General features: G+C 35.8%; 2 protein-coding genes across 5 annotated transcripts; one reads left to right on the top strand and one right to left on the bottom strand.

The window, feature by feature from the left end:
- The first annotated feature begins 1,102 nt into the window (after window positions 1-1,102).
- LOC129243940 (NAD kinase 2, mitochondrial) lies at window positions 1,103-25,281 on the top strand. 3 transcript variants are annotated; one of them, XM_054881423.1, is made up of 9 exons: window positions 1,103-1,221; window positions 1,275-1,632; window positions 9,818-10,112; window positions 12,111-12,336; window positions 15,755-15,961; window positions 16,030-16,166; window positions 21,793-21,935; window positions 22,002-22,127; window positions 23,193-25,281. In XM_054881423.1, exons 2-9 carry the CDS (start codon window positions 1,593-1,595, stop codon window positions 23,294-23,296), a joined length of 1,278 nt encoding a protein of 425 aa, XP_054737398.1. In that variant the 5' UTR covers window positions 1,103-1,221; window positions 1,275-1,592; the 3' UTR covers window positions 23,297-25,281. The 3 variants fall into 3 exon arrangements, with proteins under 3 accessions (XP_054737398.1, XP_054737397.1, XP_054737396.1); XM_054881422.1 differs by having other exon boundaries at window positions 12,108-12,336; XM_054881421.1 differs by having other exon boundaries at window positions 12,096-12,336.
- On the bottom strand, window positions 22,143-23,150 carry LOC129243942 (uncharacterized). 2 transcript variants are annotated; one of them, XM_054881424.1, is made up of 4 exons: window positions 22,949-23,150; window positions 22,733-22,859; window positions 22,549-22,676; window positions 22,143-22,459 (listed from the first exon to the last, which is right to left on the bottom strand). In XM_054881424.1, exons 1-4 carry the CDS (start codon window positions 23,006-23,008, stop codon window positions 22,235-22,237), a joined length of 540 nt encoding a protein of 179 aa, XP_054737399.1. In that variant the 5' UTR covers window positions 23,009-23,150; the 3' UTR covers window positions 22,143-22,234. The 2 variants fall into 2 exon arrangements, with proteins under 2 accessions (XP_054737399.1, XP_054737400.1); XM_054881425.1 differs by having other exon boundaries at window positions 22,745-22,859; window positions 22,949-23,126.
- Window positions 25,282-25,367: the final 86 nt, after the last annotated feature.

Here is a 25,367-nt window from a genome sequence, read left to right as displayed (position 1 = left end):
ATACAATTACTTGAACCAAATATTAACTCCAAAGTGGAAAGTCAATTGCTATAAGACCATATGCTGCTGACTTAGCTGTCGAAAAGCTAATGGACAAACGTACATAATCTTGAATGTAATGTGCTAGTAAGTGACAAATAAACATTCACAAAATATAAAATTCAATCAGACATGTGTGTAATAAAAATATGTAGATAAAAAATTAATAAGTAGAAGTATTTGCAAGCACACGAATATAAACAAAAGAAGTCATTACGACATTATTCTTAACTACGGCGAAAAAATCAGCTGGGTGGATGCCATCACCTGTAATAAATCCCCCTTGCGACATACGATACAAACAACTTCAGCAAACTTCATCATAGCGGGCAAAAAATAAGCGGTTTGAAAATAATGAAGCTCTTTGTAGTTTGACATGCCGCCGTCTCTTTGGCTTTTCGTATATTTATGTAAACGTACCTTAAACCATTTTATTGTCATCTCACCTATTGTAACTGTACCTCTTGCTAAGGAGAAGCAATATATTATGTATGTATGGATATGTAAATAAATAAAGTTTAATAGGCAGCTGAAAATCGACACGCTTATCACTTATCACTAAAGTGGCAATAGCAAATAATAATGCAAGCTCCTCCCGAGTGTCCAGTGAAATGATAAAAGTAATACCTACTTGAAATAATGAAAGCATGTACGTACATATGCAGCTGAATTTAGAGAGGCCAGTGTTGAAACCAGTGGTGTCTGAGAAGTCAAAGCGAGAATATGTTCGTAGGAGCCGGTAAACAACCGAAGAAAACAAGTAAACATCAATTTGTGTGAGACGTGCATATGTTTAGATAAGAACGAAAGCGATTATATTTTCAAAGAAAAAATTGGGAAAACTTGCGAAATATTACAAAGTTATTGTGCCCTTGAAATGCGCTCGGTCTCAGTAGCAAAAACGGTAGCTTTAGCAAAAATCTCCTTAATAAATAGGCGAAGAAGTAAAGTGAGGGCAAAGTTCACTAGTGGCGCTCCATAAATACGTACATACATACATACATACTTACATATATATATATATATATTCGTGTGAATGTCCGATCTCCACATACATACATACATTAGTTAGTTTTTGTCCGTTTACTTGGAAAAAGGAAAGCGAAAGAATATTTGTCAGTAAAAAATAAATTGTTATCTGGAAATCGATCTAACAGTGAATGTTGTTGTAGGCTACGAACGGTGGGTATTTTACATTCATTGTATTGAATTTTTTAGAACCGATTTTATTATAGTTGAATGCGCAAATATATTTCTTCTGTATTCAATGACTTGTTTTACAACTGGAAAGCCGCATTCGCGTTCTACTGATGTGCTGATATGATTTGATGGAGATATAGCAGCTGTATTTGTTTACGAATTTCCGGAAAGACGAGAAAGTTATAAAAGCTATTTTATAGTAACACAAGCAGCGGCGCCGCAAATAATTTTATGACCAGGAATAATTTGCAATCTTTGAAAGAAGACAACCATTGCTCTGGAGAAAATAAGGGAATTGCTGAGAGTGCAAAAAAGCCGTTATCACCACAAACAAAATACATTCGACCACAAACATGTTTAAGTCGAAAACCTTGACTTATCAAATTGCGAAAGGTAAATTTAAATTTATTTTTCATATTGCCGTACATATTTTTGTATTTTGATTAAATTCGTTATCTCGTTGCTAACTTGAAAAGTTGTTTACGCGGTTCAAGTTTCGCAGGCGATTTTTAGAATGTGAAGTTGATTCAAAAGTTGACCACCCTGCTTACACGAGTAGGTTTTGAAATAATGCTATTCGATTCCAAAAACTTTGAAATATTGATTTTATTCATTTTAGTAGGTGTAAATAAAAAATACGTACCGTTTCGTAAGAAAAAAACCAAAAATAAGGTTCGCTAGAAAAAGTTTTGTTGATAATAACAGTGCAAAAATAAAGGTTGATCTCTAAATTGATCGGATTTTAAATTGAAATAAAACAAATTGATTGGGCAATCTTTATTATTTTTGTGTAGAAGCATTCATGGCCTTTATTTTTTAAAGATAATCCCTTTCAAATGTTGGCCGCAACTGCGCCGTATCTAAGTCATCCGTAAACAATTCAATTTCAATTGTCGACAACAAAAAGTCATTTGTCATGGTGCGATAGCGTTCGCTAATCACAGTTACATTGGCGCCAACCGCGACTTTGAAGAAATATGAGCCGATGCTTCCTCCAGTCTATAGGCTGCATCAAAAGGTTGCTTTCAATGGATGTAACGGATTTTCTTGAATGATCTCGGGTTGCTTTTCAGCCCAAATACGGTTGACGTAGTTATTAAGTCAGAAATGGGCCTCATCGCTGAATGGTTATGTACACCATAAGTTGGCCTGAGCGCGCGATGAACACTTTTCACAGAGCGTCGATTTCCGTAACACAACGTACGATTTGTAAACGTTGTTGAGGCTTAAGCCCTTCCATGATGAAACGTCAATGAATACCTTAAAAAAAATTTATTTAGTTTGCCAGTAGTCGTGCGTGATCTGTCAAAATATCCCTATTGGAAAAAGTACCTCCAATCTGATCACCCTTTTGTGTACGCTAATTGTAAATGTACGATATTTCCAAGGTTAACAGTAAATTTTATACATTTTAAAAACGTTAATATCCCAAAAACTTTTTGATCCTCTATAAAACCAAGTACATCATTGTAAAGGTAACTAAAATACCTTTTGATATAATAATCTCTTTTTTTGTGCCACTTTTTGAGTCAAGCGCTCCTCCTCCATTTTGTGGTGGGTATCTTGGTGTTGTTCCACAAATGGAGGGACCTACAGACCGACTCAGAACGACAAATGGTTTTTATGAGGAGCTTTTCATGGCAGAAATACACTCGCAGGTTATGAGTTTGTTTGATTCTAAAAATTAGCAAACACGCACGCAAATTTCACTACAATGCACTAAAATTTCTTCAAAAAATTTGCTATAATTTTATTGCTTGCGAGGAAAGAATTGAACATTCGAGTTGAAAAAATGTTCTCATATGTATATAAATATTATATACGAAATACGTAAATATTTATGGATTTTCTTATATTACTTTACTTTTTCTACACTTTACTTACTTTTTTTATAAAAAGTAAAAAAAAAAACTTAAAATTAAACATGCACATATAAATACATATGTACATATGTACAAAAGCAAAAATAAAAATCAAGTTCAATGTTCTAAAACAAAAAATATTAATAATAACACCAAAAATAAACATTTTTCTAGTGAAAACAATTAAATGTAAATCACAATGGCACAAACAAAGACATTTAGTCGCGTGAAAGTAAAACAAACTACATATAAACTGATTTCGCCTTGTCACTTTTTTTAGCAAATTTACCTAAGGGGCTTTCCACCGTACAACGTATTTCTTAAATATATTTTGAGCTGACGAAGTAATGAAAATGATTCTCGCAAGTTGTTGTGGGATGAGTTGCTAGAATAGTTAAGGCAGTTGTTGTTGTAGCAGTATAAACATTTCCTATACATGTACGGGGAATGCTGCTGAAATGACAGTCTTTGGCCGGATATAAATCTGGGTCGTTCCGGTAACGTAGAACCGACTGTCGTGGGATCGTGCATTCGGCAGTGTATCTTTTCGGTATATTTCAATATCATTGAAAAACGTTTTTGGCCTTTTCTTGGGCTTCATATTGCAAATTATTTTATACCAAAGATTTAATTCCAACTGAACTTCTTAAAAACACCCTCTAAGGCATCTCTAGTATGCAATTTTTTTTTAATTAATTAAGCATTGCAGTCAAGACTCGAAGTGTTACCGGGAAAAAGTGATTGTAACCAACGAGTATGTCTTTATGTTTTAAAAACCTATCTTTTACATTGCGAGCAGGCTAGAATTGAAATCCAAAATTATTATTAATATTATTAGTTGCTATCGCGTCGTCTTTGGGCGCTTAGTGTCGAAATCCGAAAAATGTGATTTCATTTTTACAGAAGACTATGATACGATAGACTCTGTGCTAACTCATCTATTAGACTTACATACAAAAACAGTCGCTACTTGTAGCGCGGTAAGACTCAGAGACATAGGAAGCTGGACAACAAGATCGTACGGTCACAGCTAGATCCTCCTACAAACAAAAACAAATCAGACTACACAGTCCCCGACCTTAACTTCAAGAAAGACTTTACGTTACGTTTTCCATCGAGAGCCGAATAGGGCAAAGGGAAGGTGATTGGAAGATATTGAAATCTACACTGACGGGTCTAAGATGAACTGTGGTGTGGGAGCTGGCTTCCGTTCGGAGCCGCTCAACCTATCTCAGTCAGTTCGACTTCCTGATTACGCCTGCATGTTCCAGGCAGAACTACTAGCAATCAGAGAAGCATGCAAATCACTAAAACTCTACAAGGAAGTTGGTGTAAGAGTAGCTATGTTGTTGTTGTTGTAGCATCATAAACATTCCCCATACTTATATACGGTGAATGCTGCTGGAGTGACAGTCCTTGGCCGGATACAAATCCGGGTCGTTTCGGTAACGTAGAACCGACTGTCGTGGAAACGCTATCTTTTCAGACTGTCAAGCAGCTATCAAGGCCTTAGGCTCTAACTCCGTTTCATCTCTTACAATGTAGAGAGGAACTAGAATTGCTTAGTCATTGGCTTGAAATTACTCTGATATGGGTTCCCGGTCATAGGAATATAAGGAATATTGAGGGTAATGAGATACAGATGAGTTAGCAAGAAAAGGTCCGGCACTAGACATAGCAGATTGCTTGACACTATCATGCTTTAGCCGAAAGAAGGTGAAAGCAATTAACTACAGGGTGGCTGATGAATTTTGCTACATTAAGAAACTCAAATAACTTTTTTTTTAGTGTACGGAATTCATTTATTTTTTTTTCAAGTTGAAGGTCATTAAATTTTATTAAATGTAGCTTAACTAGTTTTAAAAATAATTGAATTTAAATGCCCCCCATGCTCGTTGACACAAGTGCGGCATCTTAGTAAAAAGTTGTTCATTGCTGCTTTGAGAGTTGCGACAGGAATAGCCGCAATTGTTGCCCGAATGGATTGTTTTAGTTCATCCAAATTAGTTGGCTTTGTTTTATAAACTTCTTGTTTACATAAACCCCACAAGAAAAAGTCAGGTGCAGTAAGGTCAGGCGACCTGGGGGGCCAACGAAATTCGGAGTTTCTTGAAATCAGTTTATTGGGAAATTTTCGTCGCAACTCTGTCATAACAGTCTGGGCTATGTGAGACGTTGCCCCATCTTGTTGAAACCACACAGAGTTGAAAGGAATTCTCTTTCGGCGTAGTTCTGGATAGAAAAATTCTTTCAGCATTTTCAAATAACGGTCTCCAGTAACCGTAACGGTGTGACCATTTTCTTCAAAAAAATAAGGCCCGACAATACAGCGTGAAGAAACCGCACACCACACTGCCACGCGAAGAGGATGCAATTCCGTCTCGTGGAGTATCTGTGGGTTAGAAGTACTCCATATTCGACAATTTTGTTTGTTCACATTGCCGTTTAAATCGAAATGGGCCTCATCAGACATGAAAAGGCAGTTTAACATGTTTTGGTCTTCTTCCACCATTTGCAGGATCTTCTGGCAAAATTCCAAGCGAATCGGCAAGTCTGCTGCATTCAGTTTGTTAACCATTTGAATTTTGTAGGGAAATAAGTCTAAATCTTTGTGCATTATTGTTTGCAAAGACTGTCGGCTGACACCAAGTTGAGCAGATAAGCTTCTTGTTGAAACCCTTGGATTGCTTTGTATAGCTGCAGCTACAGCAGCGATCGTTTCCTCCGTCCGAACTGGTGGGTTTCGATGATAAGGCCTTCTTGCGACTGTTCCTTGCTCAGCAAAATTATTCACCAGTCTCATTATGGTCCATCTGCTCGGGGGATCGCCGCCAAACATCCGCCTGTACTCTCTCTGTACCAAAACTACGGACTCCAGTGCGTGATAGCGGCGGACTATCCAAATTCTTGTTTGCGTGTCCCAGTTGTCCATTTTAATAAATTTTAAAGATCAATCTGCAAATTAAAACAAAAATGGAACAGATAACTTAAAAAGAAAAAAAAGTTATTCAATTTTTTTTTGGTAGCGGCTTTCATCAGCCACCCTGTACATGTATTAGAACAAAAAACACATGACCGTCGTACAAAATCTAAAGGACGAATTACCTGTTAGGATGCTGTTGACCAAACATTTCACGCATCACTGCAACCCTTACAGGCCATTGGAACGTGGAAGGGGATTATGCAGCCAGACTCAACCTCCCTTTCAATCCCATCTGCAGAAGCTGTCAAGGGGAAGGGGTGAAGGAAAGTCTTTTCCACTACTTATGTGAATGTCCAGGGCTAGCTAGGGCACGACCTCGCTCTTTCGGTAAGCCTTTCTTACAGCAAATTAATGAGATCTCAGGCAACGAGATAAAGAATTTGCTGCTATACTTGGATCTCACAAAATGGATCTGACTTAGAAACAAAAAAAAAAAAACAAGACATCATCACACGAGAACAGTGGTAGTAAGACGGTGCTAGTCGCTAATTAGGATTATTTCAGTAGAAATACTTCATCCACTTCAACAACAGCAACAACATGATAAACATACATTTGTACCTATATACAGGGTTGGCCATATTAAACTGACCCATTGAGTAACCCTATAACTTTTTACTGTAATTTGAAATCTAAGGTTTACGTCAACAAGCCAAAGACACTAGGCGCACTTAAGGCCAATATCCGACGGGAAATAGCCGCCATATCGGCCGAGACGCTGGCCAAAACTATGGAAAACGCCGAAAAACGGGCACATTACGCTATACGAGCTAAGGGCGACCACTTGCGCGATATCATATTCAAAAAGTGATGTAAACGAATCTCCTAGAACTAAATTAAATGTTTTTCACAATGAAACACAAAAAAATGTTTCTTTTTCCATATTTTTTTAATAATCACATGGGTCAGTTTAAGATGGCCAACCCTGTACATATCCAAATACGTGCTAAGGGCGACCACTTGCACGATATCATATTCAAAAAGTGATGTAAACGAATCTCCTTGAACTAAATTAAATGTTTTTCACAATGAAACACAAAAAAATGTTTCTTTTTCCATATTTTTTTAATAATCACATGGGTCAGTTTAATATGGCCAACCCTGTACATACTATATACATATTCGAATATTCCAATCGATACTGTATCGTGACGCAAAGAATACACGCTTTTTTATTGATAAGAAGAAGTGCTTATACGCACATAAATAAATAAATAAATAAAATACTATTTTCATTCAAACTAATGACATGAAAAAACAATTTATTGTAGGTATACTGAAAGAGAAAGGGATGGGAAGTAAACAATGGAAAAACGTGGGCACTGGAATGCGTCTAAAATTAAAAGTCTTATCAACTAATGAATTGATATCAGCATGTGTTCTCAGCTAATCGGAATATATTTATGTGTTGTTCATGAAAAGTATATTTTTTGAAAAATTAGCGAAACCCATTTGTATGTATGTATGCAATGTGCCTTAAAATATTTATATATTATATATACTTTACTGTAGTTGCGAGTGACAATTCAATAAATAACGGTTCGCTATTATCTATGAAATGTCTACCACACATTTGATGAAAACGAGGTCGGAAGCCTTCTGAATAGTTCTTAATGATCTCTAAAAAATTGTAAATTTTCAATCGAAATGGTCACCATTTGCTTTCTGGATGTTGTAGCAGGTTAAACTTCTACGTATTCAGAATCGACCCCGACATACTAAACATATGTTCAGCATGTGAAGGCACCCGCACGACACTAACCACCTTTTCACATGCCCCATTAAACCCAATCATCTAACACCCCTCTCCCTTTGGACCCAACCCGTCGAAACAGCTAGTTTCCTGGGCCTACCGTTAGATGAGCTAGACGAAGACGACCGGTGATTACGCTACACTGACAGGGCAAAGGTACTGCTACAACAACAACAACAACAACAACAACAACCATTTGCTTTTAGTCAAGCCTTCAAACAATTAAGTCATTCAGCTATTGCAGTACGCACGGTTTCCATGGATAGTGACGTCGCTGCTCGAACCAAAGATTGTTTGAAATTCTCCAAATTTCTGTAAGGCCTTCGATAGGCCATGTTCGCCAAGTCTGACCACAAAATGTAGCCCAATGGATTGAAATCTGGACTTCTAGACGGCCAATTTTCTGCGGCTATGAACCCAGTAATATTGTTTTTTAGCCACTGTTGGGTGGTTTTTGCCTCATGGGCTGCAGCGCCGAATCTTGCTGGGAGTTCCAACGCTCTCCATTGAAGAGAGTACTTCTCAACTGCTTCACCACGTCTTATAAGACATCCATCTGGTACACTTTTGCCCCGGTCTTAACCCGTTTTTCGCAGAAACGAAGAGATGAAACGCCTTTACAAGACATTTCCCACCAAACTATTACAGAGGTTGCATGGTGGCCACGCTGAACCCTTGGAACAACATTTTTTGAGTCTTTAGAAGATTCAACACTGAACATTTTCTCATCTGTGAAAATAATATTTTCATGGCCATTGACCGCGCGCCACTGAAGAAGCTGCTTGCATCTGTCGACGGAAGGCTTTCATGTGGAGATCATCTCTAATTAGTCTTGACATGGATCTGATCGACACATTCGTTTCCCTTGACATGATTTTCTGCTTTCTAAGTGGATTTCTGCGAATTCTTTCGCGAGCGGCTTTTATGGTTGCACTGGCACTTCTTTTCTTGTCTATCACTTTAGGCGTTTACGAAAAACGATTGATCGTGCGGTAAACAAAAATTATCGAAATATTACATTTTTTCAGCAATTCGCAAATCTCACTTGCACTTTTACTACACTTTTTTAATGCAATCACTGCAATGCGATTTTCCTTAGCTCCTCACTCCCTCGCTCTTCTTCTTCTTCTCGCTAATAAGCGAAATTTGCCACGAAACTGAGTATAATTTATGAGTAGGCAATGCAAATGAACTAAAGTCATTCCGGTAACGTAGAACCAGCTGCCATGGGAATGTAATGGAGCACAATAAACTGCTCAGCAGTTCCTGTTGGGATGCTACTGCAGGTTTTACCCTAGCAGAGATCTGCTTGAGCCAGAGCCGCCTCTCAGGCACGTCAGCAGACACATCTTCAATTACGCCGTCAAGATCCAGGACAAAACGAACAGACATTTACTGGACCAGACAGTGTTTAGACAGACAATAAACGACATTCATCGGGAGACCGTTATCACCTTCTTAAGTTCCCGACCCCCGAATGCCGTAATCGGAGTCCAACCACCACCACCATTGCAAATGAATGGCTCCAACTTCCCCGAGAGTCCTGCGTAACCTTGGCACAATTACATTCTGGATACTGTAGCAGGTTAAACTCCTACTTATTCAGAATTGACCCGGACATACCAAACGTATGTCTTGTATGTGAAGGCACCTCTCACGCCACTAACCACCTTTGCACATGCCCCATAAAACCCACGCATCTAACACCCCTCTCCCTCTGGACCCAACCTGTCGAAACAGTTTTCTGGTTTTCTGGTTCTACCTTTAGATGAGCTAGACGAAGACGACCGGTGATATACACTACACTGACTGGGCTTATATTACTGCTACAACAACAACAAATAAAAAATAACGGAACTTTTTTTGCAAATCTGTTCTCGCCGTATGCATTGTAAAATTTGTCGCAGAATTTATGGCAAGACTAAGTACTAAGACTAAGGACTACATTCTGAGTTAAATTCTTTTTACTAATTCTTTCAGAATACCGCACATGGCGAAAATTCAGCAGTCACAACAAAGGCAGTGGGAGTATGGCTAAATATCCACCACCTCAGTTCAAACTACAACGTGCGCTAATCATAGCGAAATTTTCGAGATACGAATTCGAACAGATGCGCTATCCAAAACTAAATCGAGAGCAGCTGGAAAAGAAGCTGCGGCATCGGGGCACCGACTATGAAATGTTAATGTATCTGCATAATATACACAAGGACTTTGAGCGAAAGGTGGTAAAGAGTTTTTTGGATGTGGGCTGCGAAGTTAAGGTGGCTAATAGGTAACGGTAGAATTGAATCTGAGTGTTGAATGCTATTTGTACGTTTCATGCAAAAGAATTACATTGTTAAGCGCATACATACGAATGGATTGACTTACAAATGCATAGCCATTAAAATTTGATTCTCAATTCGATAACAAATGCTTTTCTACAGTTTTTTTGAATTTCATTTGGGATTCATATGCAAAAAACATGACAGCGTTACATCTTTAATTTAAATGTTAAAAAGTCCGGAAAAACACCCTTCAATTAATTAATTTCAGTATTTTAGGAATTATTTTCATTTTGAATTTTTTCGATTGCATGCATTCTATTATTTTATAATAAAGGAATGGAAATAATGTACAATTCATATAATAATACTTACTTACATTCCACACAATAATACATACGTACAGAGATACCTACATACAGTATTGGCCAAAACTATAACACCCCCCCTAGTACATTTTTGTGATTGCTGCTTTTCCCAAAACAATGAGATCAGAAATAAAAAAAAATTTAGAAAGCGAGCAGTTGAAGCAGGCTTGTTCAGTCGGTGGCCGGCTGAAATATAAAAATATTAAGGCCAGACTAGAAATTTGGCCCCATAAGAATGGATGATGATACCTACCGAATTCGATTGAGCGCTGAACTGAACGATCTAACTTAGAACGAGAGAGCTGTACGTTTTATTAAAGCGCAGCGCATAAGATGGTTAGGACATGTTATCCGTATGCCTGCTGATTGTAGCGTGAAGAAAGCCTTGACAGGAAAGCTAATGGGCGTAAAAGCCAAACGCAGACCGAGGAACCGTTGGATAGACGCAGTGGAACACGATCTTAAGAAGTTGGGAATACGTAACTACACGAAGTAACAGCTCAAGTTAGACTGCTTTGGAGGAGCATTTTGAAGGAAGTTTTGATGCACCCCGCGTTATAACGCTATGAAAGAAGAAGAAGAAGAAGAAAAAATTGGGAAAGCTCACTTTGATTGTACGGCCCAAACATGGAAGACTGGTTTATTCTCGGATAAATCGAATTGTATTGTATAAAAGATTCCGATGGTATAAGACATGTGAGAGGACCGAAAGGGCATAGACTCAACTCTAAGTATTGCATTGCAACTACCAAATATGATAACATAATGGTATGGGGCTGTGTTTCTGGATTAGTACGATCCCTTGTACCAATTCAACGAATAATAGAAATAATGTACGTACATTCATGTACTCCAACATTTAAAAAAACGGGTTGCTGCCATACGCTGAAGAGCAGATGCCATTGAGATGGAGGTTCCAACAGGACAATGATCCTAAACAGATGTCTAACCATTGCAAAACTTGGTTGCGACGTAATGGTATAGACGTTTTAAAGTAGAGAGCTCTGCCTCTTACCTCAACTCCATCGGGAACTTATGAGAGATCGTTAATGTGAAAATTAATAGCGAAAACTGTAGGACCAAGAACGAATTGTTTGAAGCTGTATAAGGAGCATGGGACGGCTTATCGCAAGATGTTGGCAATATAAAGGATTTTCTATAAAATATTAGCATAGCAACGTATTTGTTTACACCAATATAGGGGGTGCTTTAGTTTTATCGATTGAATTTTTGACTGCTACGAACTATTTTGTGTTAAACTTTTGAAATAAAAAAAAAAAATGGTCGCAAGTAATGCTAATTTATTAAAAGTGAAGGTATAAACAAAAGTAAAATGCAAACAATTTTTATTTCTGATCTCATTGTTTTGAGAAAAGCAGCAATCGCAAAAAATGCACTAGGCGGGTGCTATAGTTTTGGCCAATACTGTATGTGCATACATTTGTACATATACATATCTACATATCCACACATATCTACATATCCACACATATCTACATATATGTACATACATGTAAATCAAAATTTGCCAACTTTTGGTACTTGAAAATTTATACTCCATACATACATATGTGACTGCGTCTGTTTGAATGATTGATGAATGTTTGAATTTACTAAAATTAGAGTCGAATTTAGAAGCTCCCTAAGCAAGGAGATCATGAAATGGGCCGATTTGATTGTACCTGTGGGCGGCGATGGTACCTTTTTGCTGTCGGCGGGACGTGCCAGTCCACTATTTGCGCAGAGTCAACAGAAAACACCCATTGTTGGCTTCAATTCAGATCCCCAGCGCTCCGAGGGTCGATTAATGTTGCCAAAGCATTACACAGAAAATACAGCAGATGCGGTGGCCAAAATAAAGAGTGTAAGTAAACACATAAAATTGTATGTACAGCTGCGGTCGAAATAATAGTAGTGCCCACACAGTGGGTAGGGAATGATTAAGATTTAATTAAATGAAAGGATCTATGATTGTTAACAATAAAATCATGAAAGTAAAATTAGAAAAATAATTCATTATAACATCAGTAAAATTAAATTTCATACGAACTTTTGCATGTGGGAATAAAAAATATTTAATTTCAATGAGATTTAAAGGAAAAATAATAATTGATTAATCATAATAATAACACAGGCCTGCAAAATCTCGCTTTTTTACAGCTTCTAAAACGGCTATGGGTGTTTCTTGAAGGTTTTTTTATGCTGAAAATGAATATGACCAGCTCCAGCACGTCAGAATTTTTGGCAATTTGAGGTTAAATAGTCAAAAAATGCAGATTTTGGCCATTTTTTAAATTTTTTTTGAGCAAGGTAAAGTTTTTTTTTAATTTTCCACAACGGCATCGCAAAGTACTAGTCTTTAGCTTTAAAATCCATTTTTAAAAATATTTTTACGATTAATATTCGTTTTCAGCATAAAAAAAACCTTCAAGAAACACCCATAGCCGTTTTAGAAACTGTACCTCGCAGGACTGTGAAATATATCCGATACATTTTGGTACATAAACTTTATTTTTACTTAATTGTAAAATGTGAAAAATTGATGGGTGATATAACTTTTTAATAATTTTTTTCGTAATCAGGACACCAAATTACAAAGTAATTAGTTAAAATTATCGAAAAAGCTTTTTGGTTGTTGGCCTGTGTAATCAGTATTTAGTAGCGTATACTTTGTTAGATATGACCACAACACATGACTACTTCAGGCCCGGCATTAGATGCTCTGGTTGGTCTACCACCATTTTATGCTTTCATCCAAGGGATTTGATGCCCCGGGACACGTGGGTAACGAGACCTCTGACGCCTTAGCTAGGATGGGCTCTGAGGCTAACTTCTTTGGCCCGGAGCCCGTTCCGCCACTTCCTTCTACAATCATCAAAGCCACGGTTAGCAAATGGGTTACTACAACCCACAAGCGAGCTTGGCAGGCCGAGAGAGGCTGCAGATGGACTAAACCGATGTTACCTGTCATGTCCGACCGACTGTCGCAAATCCTCCTGTCATTAAGCAGAAGGGACTGCAGACAGCTGGTTGGACTGATGACGGACCACTTTTTGTGGGCAAAGCACATGAAAAAGGTAGGTATCTCAGACAGTGTACTCTGTCCAACTTGTGAATAGGAGGATGAGACGGCGGACCACTTCCTGTTGTAAAGAAGCGACCACCTTGGCTTCTTGGCAACACAAGATCTATTCATATTTCTTCGGAGGTCGAGTAGTAGTTAAGGAAAATTAAAAGGGAATCCGAGTGCAGTACAATGGACTGAATGTGTCTGAGTGCTGTACTTGCTAGTTGTCCCGACAAAAAAAAAAAACCACAACACATCGCCGTTAGATGAGTGTCACCAACTCCCTCCTTCACATCGTACCACGTATTGTCCTCTTGTATACGTCTTCTTGTACCATACAGCACGATTTTGGACTCATCTGTCTACAAAATATTTCTCGGGCCAATCGAAGTGCTCATTTGCAAACCAAGTTGTGTTCCCTCGTACGTCTACCAATAGTTTCCACGCGTGCCTCCAGCTCCAGTTCGCGTTCAGTTTTAGTAGCAGGTGCGAAAGGATTATTCCTTGAATACCTAACCACGCGATTAATCGACTTAACAGTCAGTGACGACGTCCACTTTTTTCAGGCTGGGATAAATATTTTAAAACGTAACAAATCATTGTCGATGAACAGGCCAGTGCAGTACTGAACTTTTAAATTTTTAACACAAATAAATATTTTATATGATTTTTTTGGCAGCCCACTCCTTGCAATACTGCTTATTTTGACTGACTCATTAGCCAATACACTTGAAAATAAATGAAATTACAACACCAAGTGCGAACATACGCAAATATAACGTCATTTTTTTATGGAACTATAGCTATACAACAGTATCTAAGGCGAATAATGCCCAACGTTTCCACGACAGTCTGGTCTACGTTACCGAAACGACTCGGATTTATATCCGGCCAAGGACTGTCACTCCAGCAGCATTCCCCGTATGTAAATATGGGCAATGTTTATGCTGCTACAACAACAGCGAATAATGCCCAAAGAAGACAACGAAAAAAAAAAAATAGAAATATTAAACTACTAGCACTACTATTATTTTGACCGCAACTGTATGCACCATATATATGTATGTATATATATATAATTGGCGGTTACACCCTTTTTTTGACATTTGACTGGGCTCCTCCTTTTATGTGGTTTCCACAAATGGAGGAAACAGTTTTGTGCCGCCTCCAAACGGCAGATGGTGGCTTAAAACTTAACGAGAAAAAAGTCGGTGTATTTGGTATATATTGTGATTTCCACCATGACATTTTTGGGTTAACAGGGGGATTTTTTTAGAAAAAAACTAAGAGATTTCATCAACTCTTTCGACGAATCTGTCGACATGAAGGTATTCTCAAAATGGTGCACCTCACGAATAACTCAAAATAATAAATGAGCCAAAATAAAATAAAATATTAGAATTAAAGAAAATTGAATTAAATCAAATTACCTTAAGTTAAAATAACAATCATAAAATATAGCCATTTTTATGATTTGGAAAATAATAAATTTTTTTTGGATAAGACATCTTAACCCTCCGTTGGACACCTTTTTTAAAGCCCTGAATTATTGAATTTAAATCAAATTATCTTAAATTAAAAAAAAAAATCATAAAATATACCAATTTTTATGACTTGGAAAAACAACACATATTTGTTTGGGTAAGCCATCTTAAACCTCTGTTTGACACCTTTTGTAAAACCTTGAATTATTGAATTGAATTAAATCAAATTATCTAAGGTTAAAAAAAAATCATAAAATATAGCAATTTTTTATGATTGGAAAAATAATAAATTTTTTTTGGGTAAGACATCTTAACCCTCCGTTGGACACCTTTTTTAAAAAAATCTTGAATTATTGAATTAAATCAAATTAGCTTAAATTTAGAAAAAAAATTATAAAATATACCAATTTTTATAACTTAGAAAAACAAAAATTTTTTTTTGGGTATGCCATCTTAAACCTCTATTGGGCACCTTTTCTAAAACCTTCAGTTGAGCATCCGGCTCTGGCCTTTTTTCGTCCTGCTCGAGAATACTTTTTAACCTATCTGGACGCTCAAGTCGTTAGCTATAATATAAATATGTTAAATTTACGCCCAAAGTGTAAAAAGTCTGGCCAGACCCAACTGCCTAATGGAGAGTTAATGTACCCATTACATACATACATACAATACATAGATCAGTTTTAGATTTTTTTATATTCCAAGTTTTTATATTTGCACAAAAATTTTAGGGTGATTTCCAGTGGATGTATCGTACACGCATCCGCACCTCTATACTGGGCACTAATGGCAAAATACCCGAGTCCACCGATTTATATAGGCATACTGTGACGAAAATGGAACAAGAAAAGATTGAACCGGAATATTTGAGCAAAGAATGGGCATTGCGATATAAGGCGAAAATGAAGCGAGTTCTGCCCTATTTGGCGCTTAACGAGGTCAGTATCTTAGTTGCTATGCTCACAATTGAGATTTGTAAACAACTTGGTTTTTCTTTATTATGTAGGTATTTATTGGTGAACAACTTTCGGCACGTGTTTCACATTTGCAATTAGTGATAAATCATGACGATATCGACAATAAGACGAAGTGTTCAGGATTATGTGTGAGCACTGGAACGGGATCGACTTCATGGCACACGAGGTAAATACAAGTGAAGACTATTCTGAATAGTTGCAACAAAAAGCGTATACACTGTTCATGCTTCAGAAATGGGCATATCTTTTAGTTTCTTCGAATATAATATTAAAAAAAGCTTTAATGCCTATTTTTCATTGGCAAATTTCACGCAGCTGAACCTAGTTAAATGAGAAGATTTTTTCGGCTTCGAAATAACAACTGAAATCGTTTTGTTAAATGATGACGAAATTATTTTTTATTTATCGCAACTTTAAGAGCGCTTAATAAAATATTCGGCCGTAATAATCGTCACTCCAGAGAGGCTGGCGTGCTATAGTGAGTCCATTTGAGTCAGCATACATATTTATTATTGAATATTTCGTTGCCAGTCGGACAATGCACTGGTCGAAGTGCTGCAAGTGCTGAAGTTCAAATGCACAAAATGTACGAGGTTCAGTCTCCATTATGGTGAATTTCGCGTCAAAGTCTTGGGGTTAAAAAATATCGAGTTAATTCAATGGCTTAGCGTTTCAAATTGTTTTCAGTTTTCACTTATTTTCATTTCATTTACATCGGCTGTACTTTAGCTGGGAAACTTGAAGCCTCCAAGGCGAATAGTAATAAAAAAAATCTGAAGCTGTACTGTCGCTTTGTTGCGAAGATTGTTACAGCCCATCATTATTGGTACAGTGATTTAGAAAAAGCTAGAGTTTTGCTTGGGTATTTTCGTATTTGTTGTCGTAACTGCTATTAGGTCGGTTCATGTAAAAATTATGCAGTTACTTAATTTCTGAAAGTTTACACTCAAAGAGAAAAATATCAAAAAAGCGCATGAACGTAAAACCAGTAACAATTGCAAGTGATTAAATTGTTGGCGGGAAAAATTACAAAAAATTAAGCGAATAAAATGCGAAATAAGGGGATTAGCATCACATGATTTTATTTTCTCCACAATAATTTGTTCCACTTCATCATCGCTGTCATTTGCAGAATATCCCATTAGCATTATACTGTTGTGGCAATCACAGTTTTCTTTACATTTTGTTTGCTTCTGTCTGTGCATGTATGTATGAATGTATATAGTAAGTATATTGCCAAATTAGTTAATGACCAAGAAGTACAAGCATAAAACACAAAACATACCTTTTAAAATTAAATAAACTATAAACTTTAACTAAAATATTGGAGTATTTACTTACATTCTCCATTTTTAGTTAAATTTAGAACTTTGACTCAATTTTTAAATTTTAATTCGTGTTTATTTTTACTTTGCAACCAGCTGTTTTTCTCGCTTGCAAATTCTTACAAGTACAAATTTGCAACTTCTCCTCAAAATGAAATGTCATTTTGCCTCCCACTTTCCCCTACTTTGCAAGTTTTTTGAATACATGAACACCACAATTGTTACAAATTATTTGCTCCAACGTATTGTTATTGTTATTGTCCTGTTTTTTGTTACCAGATGACCACAGTTGTTGTTTAAGTTGAGCAGGTAGTAAATCTCATAATATTTAAAGGGTTTTAAAGTTCAAAATAATATATAAGCCAAAGTGCAGCTGGATGAAAAACTTATTTGTGGCGCGCTGTAGCTTCGTGCATTGAAATCTGAGCTGCAAAGCAAAGCCAAAATGTGTTCAGAAAAATTATTGCTTTCGCAGCACAGCCATAACTTCTTTTTTAGATGCTGATTTAGAGCATCGAACTTATTCCGATTCAGTTCAGCAAAATATATGTTATAATAGGTTCACATATAACTGGATTATCTACTTTTTCCGGCTTAACTTTCAATACGTAATTGAAAAGCGAGTTTACCCATAAAAAATTTCTCTCCGGAAATACAAATTATTAAAAATTTAAAAATTTTCGATTAAATAATCTTAGATTATAAAGATATTTTTTTTCATCATTCATCACTGTGTTATCGATAATTACACTAGTCTACAAGGAAAAGTATCCGAAATAATTTAAACTAGTATCTGCTTCTCTGTCCATGCAAAATTCGGATTGATAATTAAAATTAATTTATTAGTTTGAGTTTTTACGATAATCGTATCTTTCGTGTTTAATGGAACTAGGCCGACAAAATTTAACCAACATTCAGACCCAGAAACCAGACTATATATTTCCGAAGGTTTATGATGCGCTGAATCCAAATCTGGCCTCAGAATTGCTCTATCAGCTCTGGTTTTCGAGATATCCTAACCTAAAAGTGCAAAAAACACCATTTTTGCCCATGAAAATTTCAAAATGCGATATCTCTGCGAAAAAAATGATATTTGAGCAAACAAAACGCCATTTGAAAAAAGAAGGATTGTATTTAAAGATGCCATCCTTTAATTTTGGTGAAAGAAAACATCTGCAAGGCTACATAACCTCAAATATGGGCAAAAATGGGATTTTTTGCACTTTTAGGTTAGGATATCTCGAAAACCAGAGCTGATAGAGCAATTCTGAGGCCAGATTTGGATTCAGCGCATCATAAACCTTCGGAAATATATAGTCTGGTTTCTGGGTCTGAATGTTGGTTAAATTTTGTCGGCCTGTGTTATTATTACGAATGTAAGGAGCAACGTCAAAGTAAAAATTTAGCGGACGCCGCCAAAGAAAAGTGGTTTGCAGACATAATTCTAATAAAATTGTTGTTAGGTATTATTAACTAGGCATTCATATTACAGAGAAAAGCGTGTGTATAGACGCGTTGGTCTGTTATTGCTTATTATAAAATTTAATATCGAATTTCGCATGCGTTTTGCTGCCATAATTTCTTGCAAACTCAGTAGAAGTCAGTTACGGATTTCAGCAGCAAATTGCGTAATTAAATTAACTTTGCCTTTTCTTCATATCGTTGGAAATAATTAAACAAACGAAAAACACTGAAATATTCCAATATTCCACGTTCCCACGACAGTCGGTTCTACGTAACCGGAACGACCCGGATTTATATCCGGCCAAGGACTGACACTTCAGCAGCATTTCCCGTGTATGCATGAGGAATGTTTATGCTACTACAACAACAACAACAACTAAAATATTCCACCAAATCAATTTCTATGAAGAAAAACCTTTCAAAACGGTTTTGACAGCTGATTTTAAATTTTGCAGCTAATCTGCCATACAGTTAGTAACATAAATAAGTACACAGGAGCCTGATTTATGGAATTGTTTGACGCTAACGCTTTCCTTAATATGTAATCAAAATATTTTACACATGGTAATTGTGTACTGGGATAAGCTTTCATATGCGCCTGAATTTAGCTGTAAATTTTAGGTACCGTTATTCATGCTTTGCTTTGTCTTGGATGCCAGCGAAATTTATGTCACAAAAGTTAGTATACAGCAAACGATTGTTCAGTTAGCATAACATTTTTTTTACGTATTGATTAAAAAAGTTAAAGCTATTAAAAGGAAATAATTAAAGTGAGTATAAATTTATTTATGGAAGTACGTTTTGTATTAATTTTTGCGACATTTTTAGTAATGGCACCAAAAGGAAAAGAGCTTTCTGATGATTTAAAAAAACTGATTATAAAATATCACAAGGATCATAAATCATTGCGTGAAATCGGTCGTTTAATAGATAGGAGTTTTGCTACAGTTCAAAATATTGTGAATAAATATAAAAGTGCGGGAAGCACCACTAATAAAGAGCGTTCAAAGGTTTTGGAACCAAGTCATATTTTCTGATGAGTGTAAGTTCAGTATCTGTGGATCTGATGGCCGTGAAAAAGTTTGGAGAAAAGTTAACGCGGAATTGGATCCAAACAATATGACCGGCACTGTGAAGCATGGAGGGGGCTCTGTGATGGTTTGGGGATGTATGGCTGCGAACGGGGTTGGAAACTTGGTATTTATCGAAAATATTACTGACCTATATGGTTACTTAAATATTTTGAAAATATTTTAAAAGAAAGCGCTACGAAATTGGGCCTTGGACGAACGTTTATCTTCCAGCAGGATAATCACTCCAAGCACACATCTAACATGGCTGTTATATAATGTGCGAAAACAGTTGAAAACACCGCCACAGACCCCGGGTAAAAACCCAATCGAACATTTATGGGAACATTTAACATTTACATACGTAAACATCCGATTAGAAATGAGGAATAAAATACCACCAGCTGTAACTGAAAACTTGGTGAAATCAATGCCATCACGACTTGAAGCGATTGTAAAGTCTAATGGTTATCCTATCAAATGCTAGGATTTGATTTTAATTATGTTTTTGACTTCACTAATTAAGGGGGAAGTCTACTGTGACAAGGAAAAAAACAGGCTTATTTTCCGGATTTTATTTCTAACAAAATATTGCTCGTACATAAAATCTATTTAAACTCTTATCTTTATTATATATTTAAGTTTTTGAAAAAAAAATTTTAAGTCAAAATATTCAAAATGGCCGCTGTGGCACTTCTGCAAGCGCAGGTCCGCTTTTCTTAGGTGCCTAAACGGTGTACATGAAATCTTACGTTTCGGTGATCTAAAACAAAAAAACAAAATATTGTTATCATATACATAGTATTGACTCTCGTCTGACGTAGGATTATGTCGATAAAAAATTTTGGCGTTGAAAAAAAAATTCTTGAAATTTTTTTCTTTTTTTTCGCCTAAAATTGATGTTACTATTGTTTATAACAATTTAACAAATAACGATATCAAAAAAATCCTATGTCAGACGAGAGACACTATTACAGAGAATATATAATTAAATTTTTAAGCTGATTCATTTATCAGAACTCGAGATATCGTGTACACCGTATACAAAAACTTAGTTTCGAGAAAATTCGTTTAAAATTTCATGTGCCGCAGGTACGCGCTTTGGAGCGCTTCGGGAAAAGGTCGAAATTTCAACGAAGAAAAATTTAGCCAGCTGTAACACATATTGTACCTTATTTAAGAGGGTTCAAAGTATTTTTTAAGCTAATAAAAAAAAAATCGATTTTTTGAAAAATTCACAGTAGACTTCCCCCTTAATAATATGATGAACTGTATACTTACTTTTGAGACATGAATTTTTATAAAGTTTAATATAAAAAGCTGTCTATAATTTTGTTCCTTTTTAAAATTTTGGATTAAATGTGATTTTTGTATTTCATTCATGTAAATAAAACACAATTTTGCTTTAACTTAGGTTGTTTGAAGTAATCGATTGGGGGAAAATTGAAAACGTATCCGGTGTATACTTACTTCTGTTACTAACTGTATGTGGGCAAATTAATTTTCGTTCATTTATTACTAATTACTGCATATGTGAACGTACTTTTACATACTTATTGAAAATCCCTATACTTCCTACGTCAGTTAACGGGGGGTTTTAATGCAATATTTAAACTTATTCTAAATAATTTTTCCCAACTGTACCTTTGGAATCCTTTCAATTAAAAGTTGATGAAAATATTAAATATTTCTATGAATGAGATTTATTTGTCTAAAAGCAAAAAACAACTAAAATCAAATAAGTTGTTTAATAAAAATCCTACAGAAGCGCATGCGATCGATTGAAATAAAGACTGCTACTTGCTTAATAGGGTAATTGAAATTTGTGCTTTTATTGGTTTTTGCAATATAAAATTTCAATGTATTTTCCAATCCAAAAAAAAAATCGGTCTAAGAAATATTTTAACAATGTTATTATCTACTCATATTCCAGCATAAATCGTATTACAACCCAACAAGTTGAGGATCTGGTAGGCATTTTGCCTATCTCAGAGCCTGGTGAGGGTAAACCAATACCTGCTTTTGATGCAGATGAAATCGCTACTCAATACAATCAAAATTTACGTTTTGCGCCAGGTAATTAAATCAATAAATATTCATATGAAAAACCGTTATTTCAGTTAATTTCTTATTATCGCCTAGATGATCCACGTTTGTGCTATTCAATACGCGAACAGATTTGTGTCGGTGTTTGGCCAATCCCAAAGGATTTCAAGGCGCGCAGATTTGTGAACAGCCTATTTGTAAAGTCAAGTTGTATCGATGCGAGTAAGTAGCTGATAATTTAGCCATCATAATTTATATTTTATTATATTTGTTATATCTACTAATAATGGTGCTTACAATGCTTTGCTTTTTGACGGCCCCTTTGTATTCTATACGTAATTTAAATACTCATAGAAACGCAACACTTGCAGCGTTAATTTACTTTGTAAAGAAATCATAAATATACCAACCATAGAAATGGTGAGAAATAAGCGAAAGGGCACCTCCAAAAGGTACATGGTCCACACAATTTCCAAAATATTTTCCGCTACGGCAGTAATGCTATAGAAATTCCAAAGTATACATGGCAATAGGAATTTGCGATTATTTCGTTTCTATAAGAAATAAAAAAAAAGACCAAATGTATTAAAATCGAAAATTCTATGCATCGAATTGAGATTTCTTCATGTTTTTAATTGACTACCGGACTAAAGATGACATTTACGGCGAGCGTGTTTAATATTATTGTTAGCAGTCGAAAGCAAAATCCAAATTTCGACAATATAGTCGGTTCGATCAGTTCCTGGCCGTAGCGACTTGCTATTTCCATACCTGCAAGCAATCAACGAGGCAAATTAGCAGTTCAGCTGTTGATCAGCGGCAATTACCACCATACAAACCATTGAATTTGTAGTTCCAGCCCACTTCTTGATTTGCTATAAGTAGCACGATGGCATAGTTGTATACAAGCAGTTTTACTGTTTCGGTTTGAAATTCAAATAGCAAACTGGTATTCTGCGCAAAAGTTTAAATTCAATTTTAATTTCTTACTACATTCATTCGTTTGATGTTGACACTTTGCATCGCTTGGATGAGTGGCTTACCCTAAATAACGACTTGCATTTACTAAATGTTGACTGCTGCTCTGGTTGTTTTTCTAACATGTTTTTAATTATTCAGACAGTTGTCAATCATTTTCACATTTTTCTCAATTGTTTCTTATATTTTGTGGCCTGTCTTTTCAGGTGATTAAAAAAGCATTTCATGCTTCAAATAAGTTGAATTTTCTTAAATCTACATATTTTTATTTGCATGTTATTTAGCGCTAATTGTAATATCATCTTTCAGATCTGGTAATCGATGGCAGCATTTCCTATCCGTTCAACGATGGAGCGAAGGCGTTGTTGGAAGTGCATCCAGAAGATGCACTACTCACTATTTCTCTTGACTAAGCTGTAGCATTAGCTGTTAAGTTTGCCGATATATATATTTAATATGTATATATATATATTGTATTTACACACATACCTAGGTATGAAAATAAGCATGACATTTCGATTCATCATCGATTTTATATAATGGATATACTTACATAAATTAATATTTTACACATACAGTGGTGGCCATATCATATGCAACAAACACAGTATTTACGAAAAATTGTTTGTACTTTACCATTAAACTTTACAGAATGTTGATTGAAAGTTAATTTATTTTAGTTTGATATGTACACTTTTAATTTATATTTTTAAATTAAACAAAATTAATTCAGATATAAAAAAAATGTTACCTTTATAACACAACTTAAAAAGTACGTGGACAAAACAAATGCAACTTTTTGAAAGCTATCGTGAAAAATAGTGAAACAAGTATTTTGTTGCAAACCCATTGCATTTTATGACTTCGGCGCATCGTTTCGGCATTGACGCAATTAAATTATCAATGGTTTTCATCGAGATCGATTTCCAGGCTTCTTGCAGTTTATTAAAAAGTTCATCGCCATTTCTAATGCTAGTCCAGTCTATCCGCCTGTTAACCAGTTCCCACAAGTTCTCAATCGGGTTGAGATCCGGGGACTGTGGTGGCCATTCCATAACATCAACTTCATTTTCGGTAAACCAAGACTTTACATATTTTACCGTGTGTTTCGGATCATTATCCTGTTGGAAGACCCAACGCACCGGCATTTCCCACTCAGCATATGGCAGCATTACGTCTTCCAAAATGTTTTTGTAGCCATAGCGGTCCATAATTCCATTAATTTTATGTAATGGTCCAACTCCATTTGCAGAAAAGCAGCCCCACACCATTATATTGCCTTCACCATGCTTAACCGTTTTCTTGCAATAACGAGGATCATACCGTTTATTCACTGGTCTTCTCACATAAGACATTCCATCACTACCTATCAAGTTAAATTTTGACTCATCGCTGAAAAGGACTGTTTTCCATTTGCTGATCGGCAAATTTAGATGCTCCTTGGCAAATTTCAAACGCTTTGCCTTGTTCTTCATTGAAATCATAGGTTTGTGTGCAGGACGGCAACCTCGCAGTGAAGCTTTCAAAAGGTGTCTACGCACACTTCTCGTGGATATTTGCAAATTTAAGTCTTTTATTATTTGTCTTGGAACAATTTCAGGATTCTTTTTTGCCAGTTGTACTATCAGATTGTCTGTCCTTTGGCTGGTTTTGCGTGTGCGCCCTCCTCGGTGAATAACAGCAACCTCTTTTCTTGTAACAAACCTTTTAATTATTCGCGAAATCGTACTTTTGTGTATGCTGTATTTTGCAGATATGCCTTTCTGTGTCATTCCTGTCTGAAAATCTCCAATAATTCTCTTCCGAAGTTCAATTCCAAATTTGTCTCTTGCCATTATCAAAACCGCGAAACTTTATTTAAATAAACACACTAATTTATTTGCAGGAACAGTTGATATTATATTATATGCAGTATACAAGCTATTTTGAGTGACAGATAAACCAAAGACAACGAATAAAGTACCGTTACAATAGTGTTACTTAAACTATTTTGAAAAGTTGCATTTGTTTTTTCCATGCTCTTTTAGGATTGATGTAAAAATGGGAGTCTATCTTCTTTAAGGGAACAAATAATTACTTTTCGTTTGAAAACGTAAAATAAAAATATACATTCGAAACCAATATAATTTCCCATTAAATCAACATTCTGTAAATTTTAATGATAAAATATGTACACATTTTTGCAAATAGGATGTTAGTTGCATATGATATGGCCACCACTGTACATACATACATACATATACATGCCTAATTGGTAATTTGTTTTGTGATCTAGGCTTACGATAAGTTTAACTGTAAAGTGTGCCTGCCTAGTGTGTAATTAGAAATTTTTGATTGTTATTTTTTAAATGAGTTGAAATACTGAGCTTTAATAATAAAAAAAAACTCTAAAACGTAATATTAGGACTGTTCGCGAAACAGATAATTTGTAACAATTGCTACAAACTATCAACATTTGGTGTTTGTGCGCGCAAAAAACTTTCA

Source organism: Anastrepha obliqua, chromosome 4 (assembly GCF_027943255.1).
Source record: "Anastrepha obliqua isolate idAnaObli1 chromosome 4, idAnaObli1_1.0, whole genome shotgun sequence".
NCBI lineage: Eukaryota > Metazoa > Arthropoda > Insecta > Diptera > Tephritidae > Anastrepha > Anastrepha obliqua.
The sequence above is the reverse complement of the archived record's forward strand: the minus strand, read 5'-3'. Positions and strand labels throughout refer to the sequence as shown.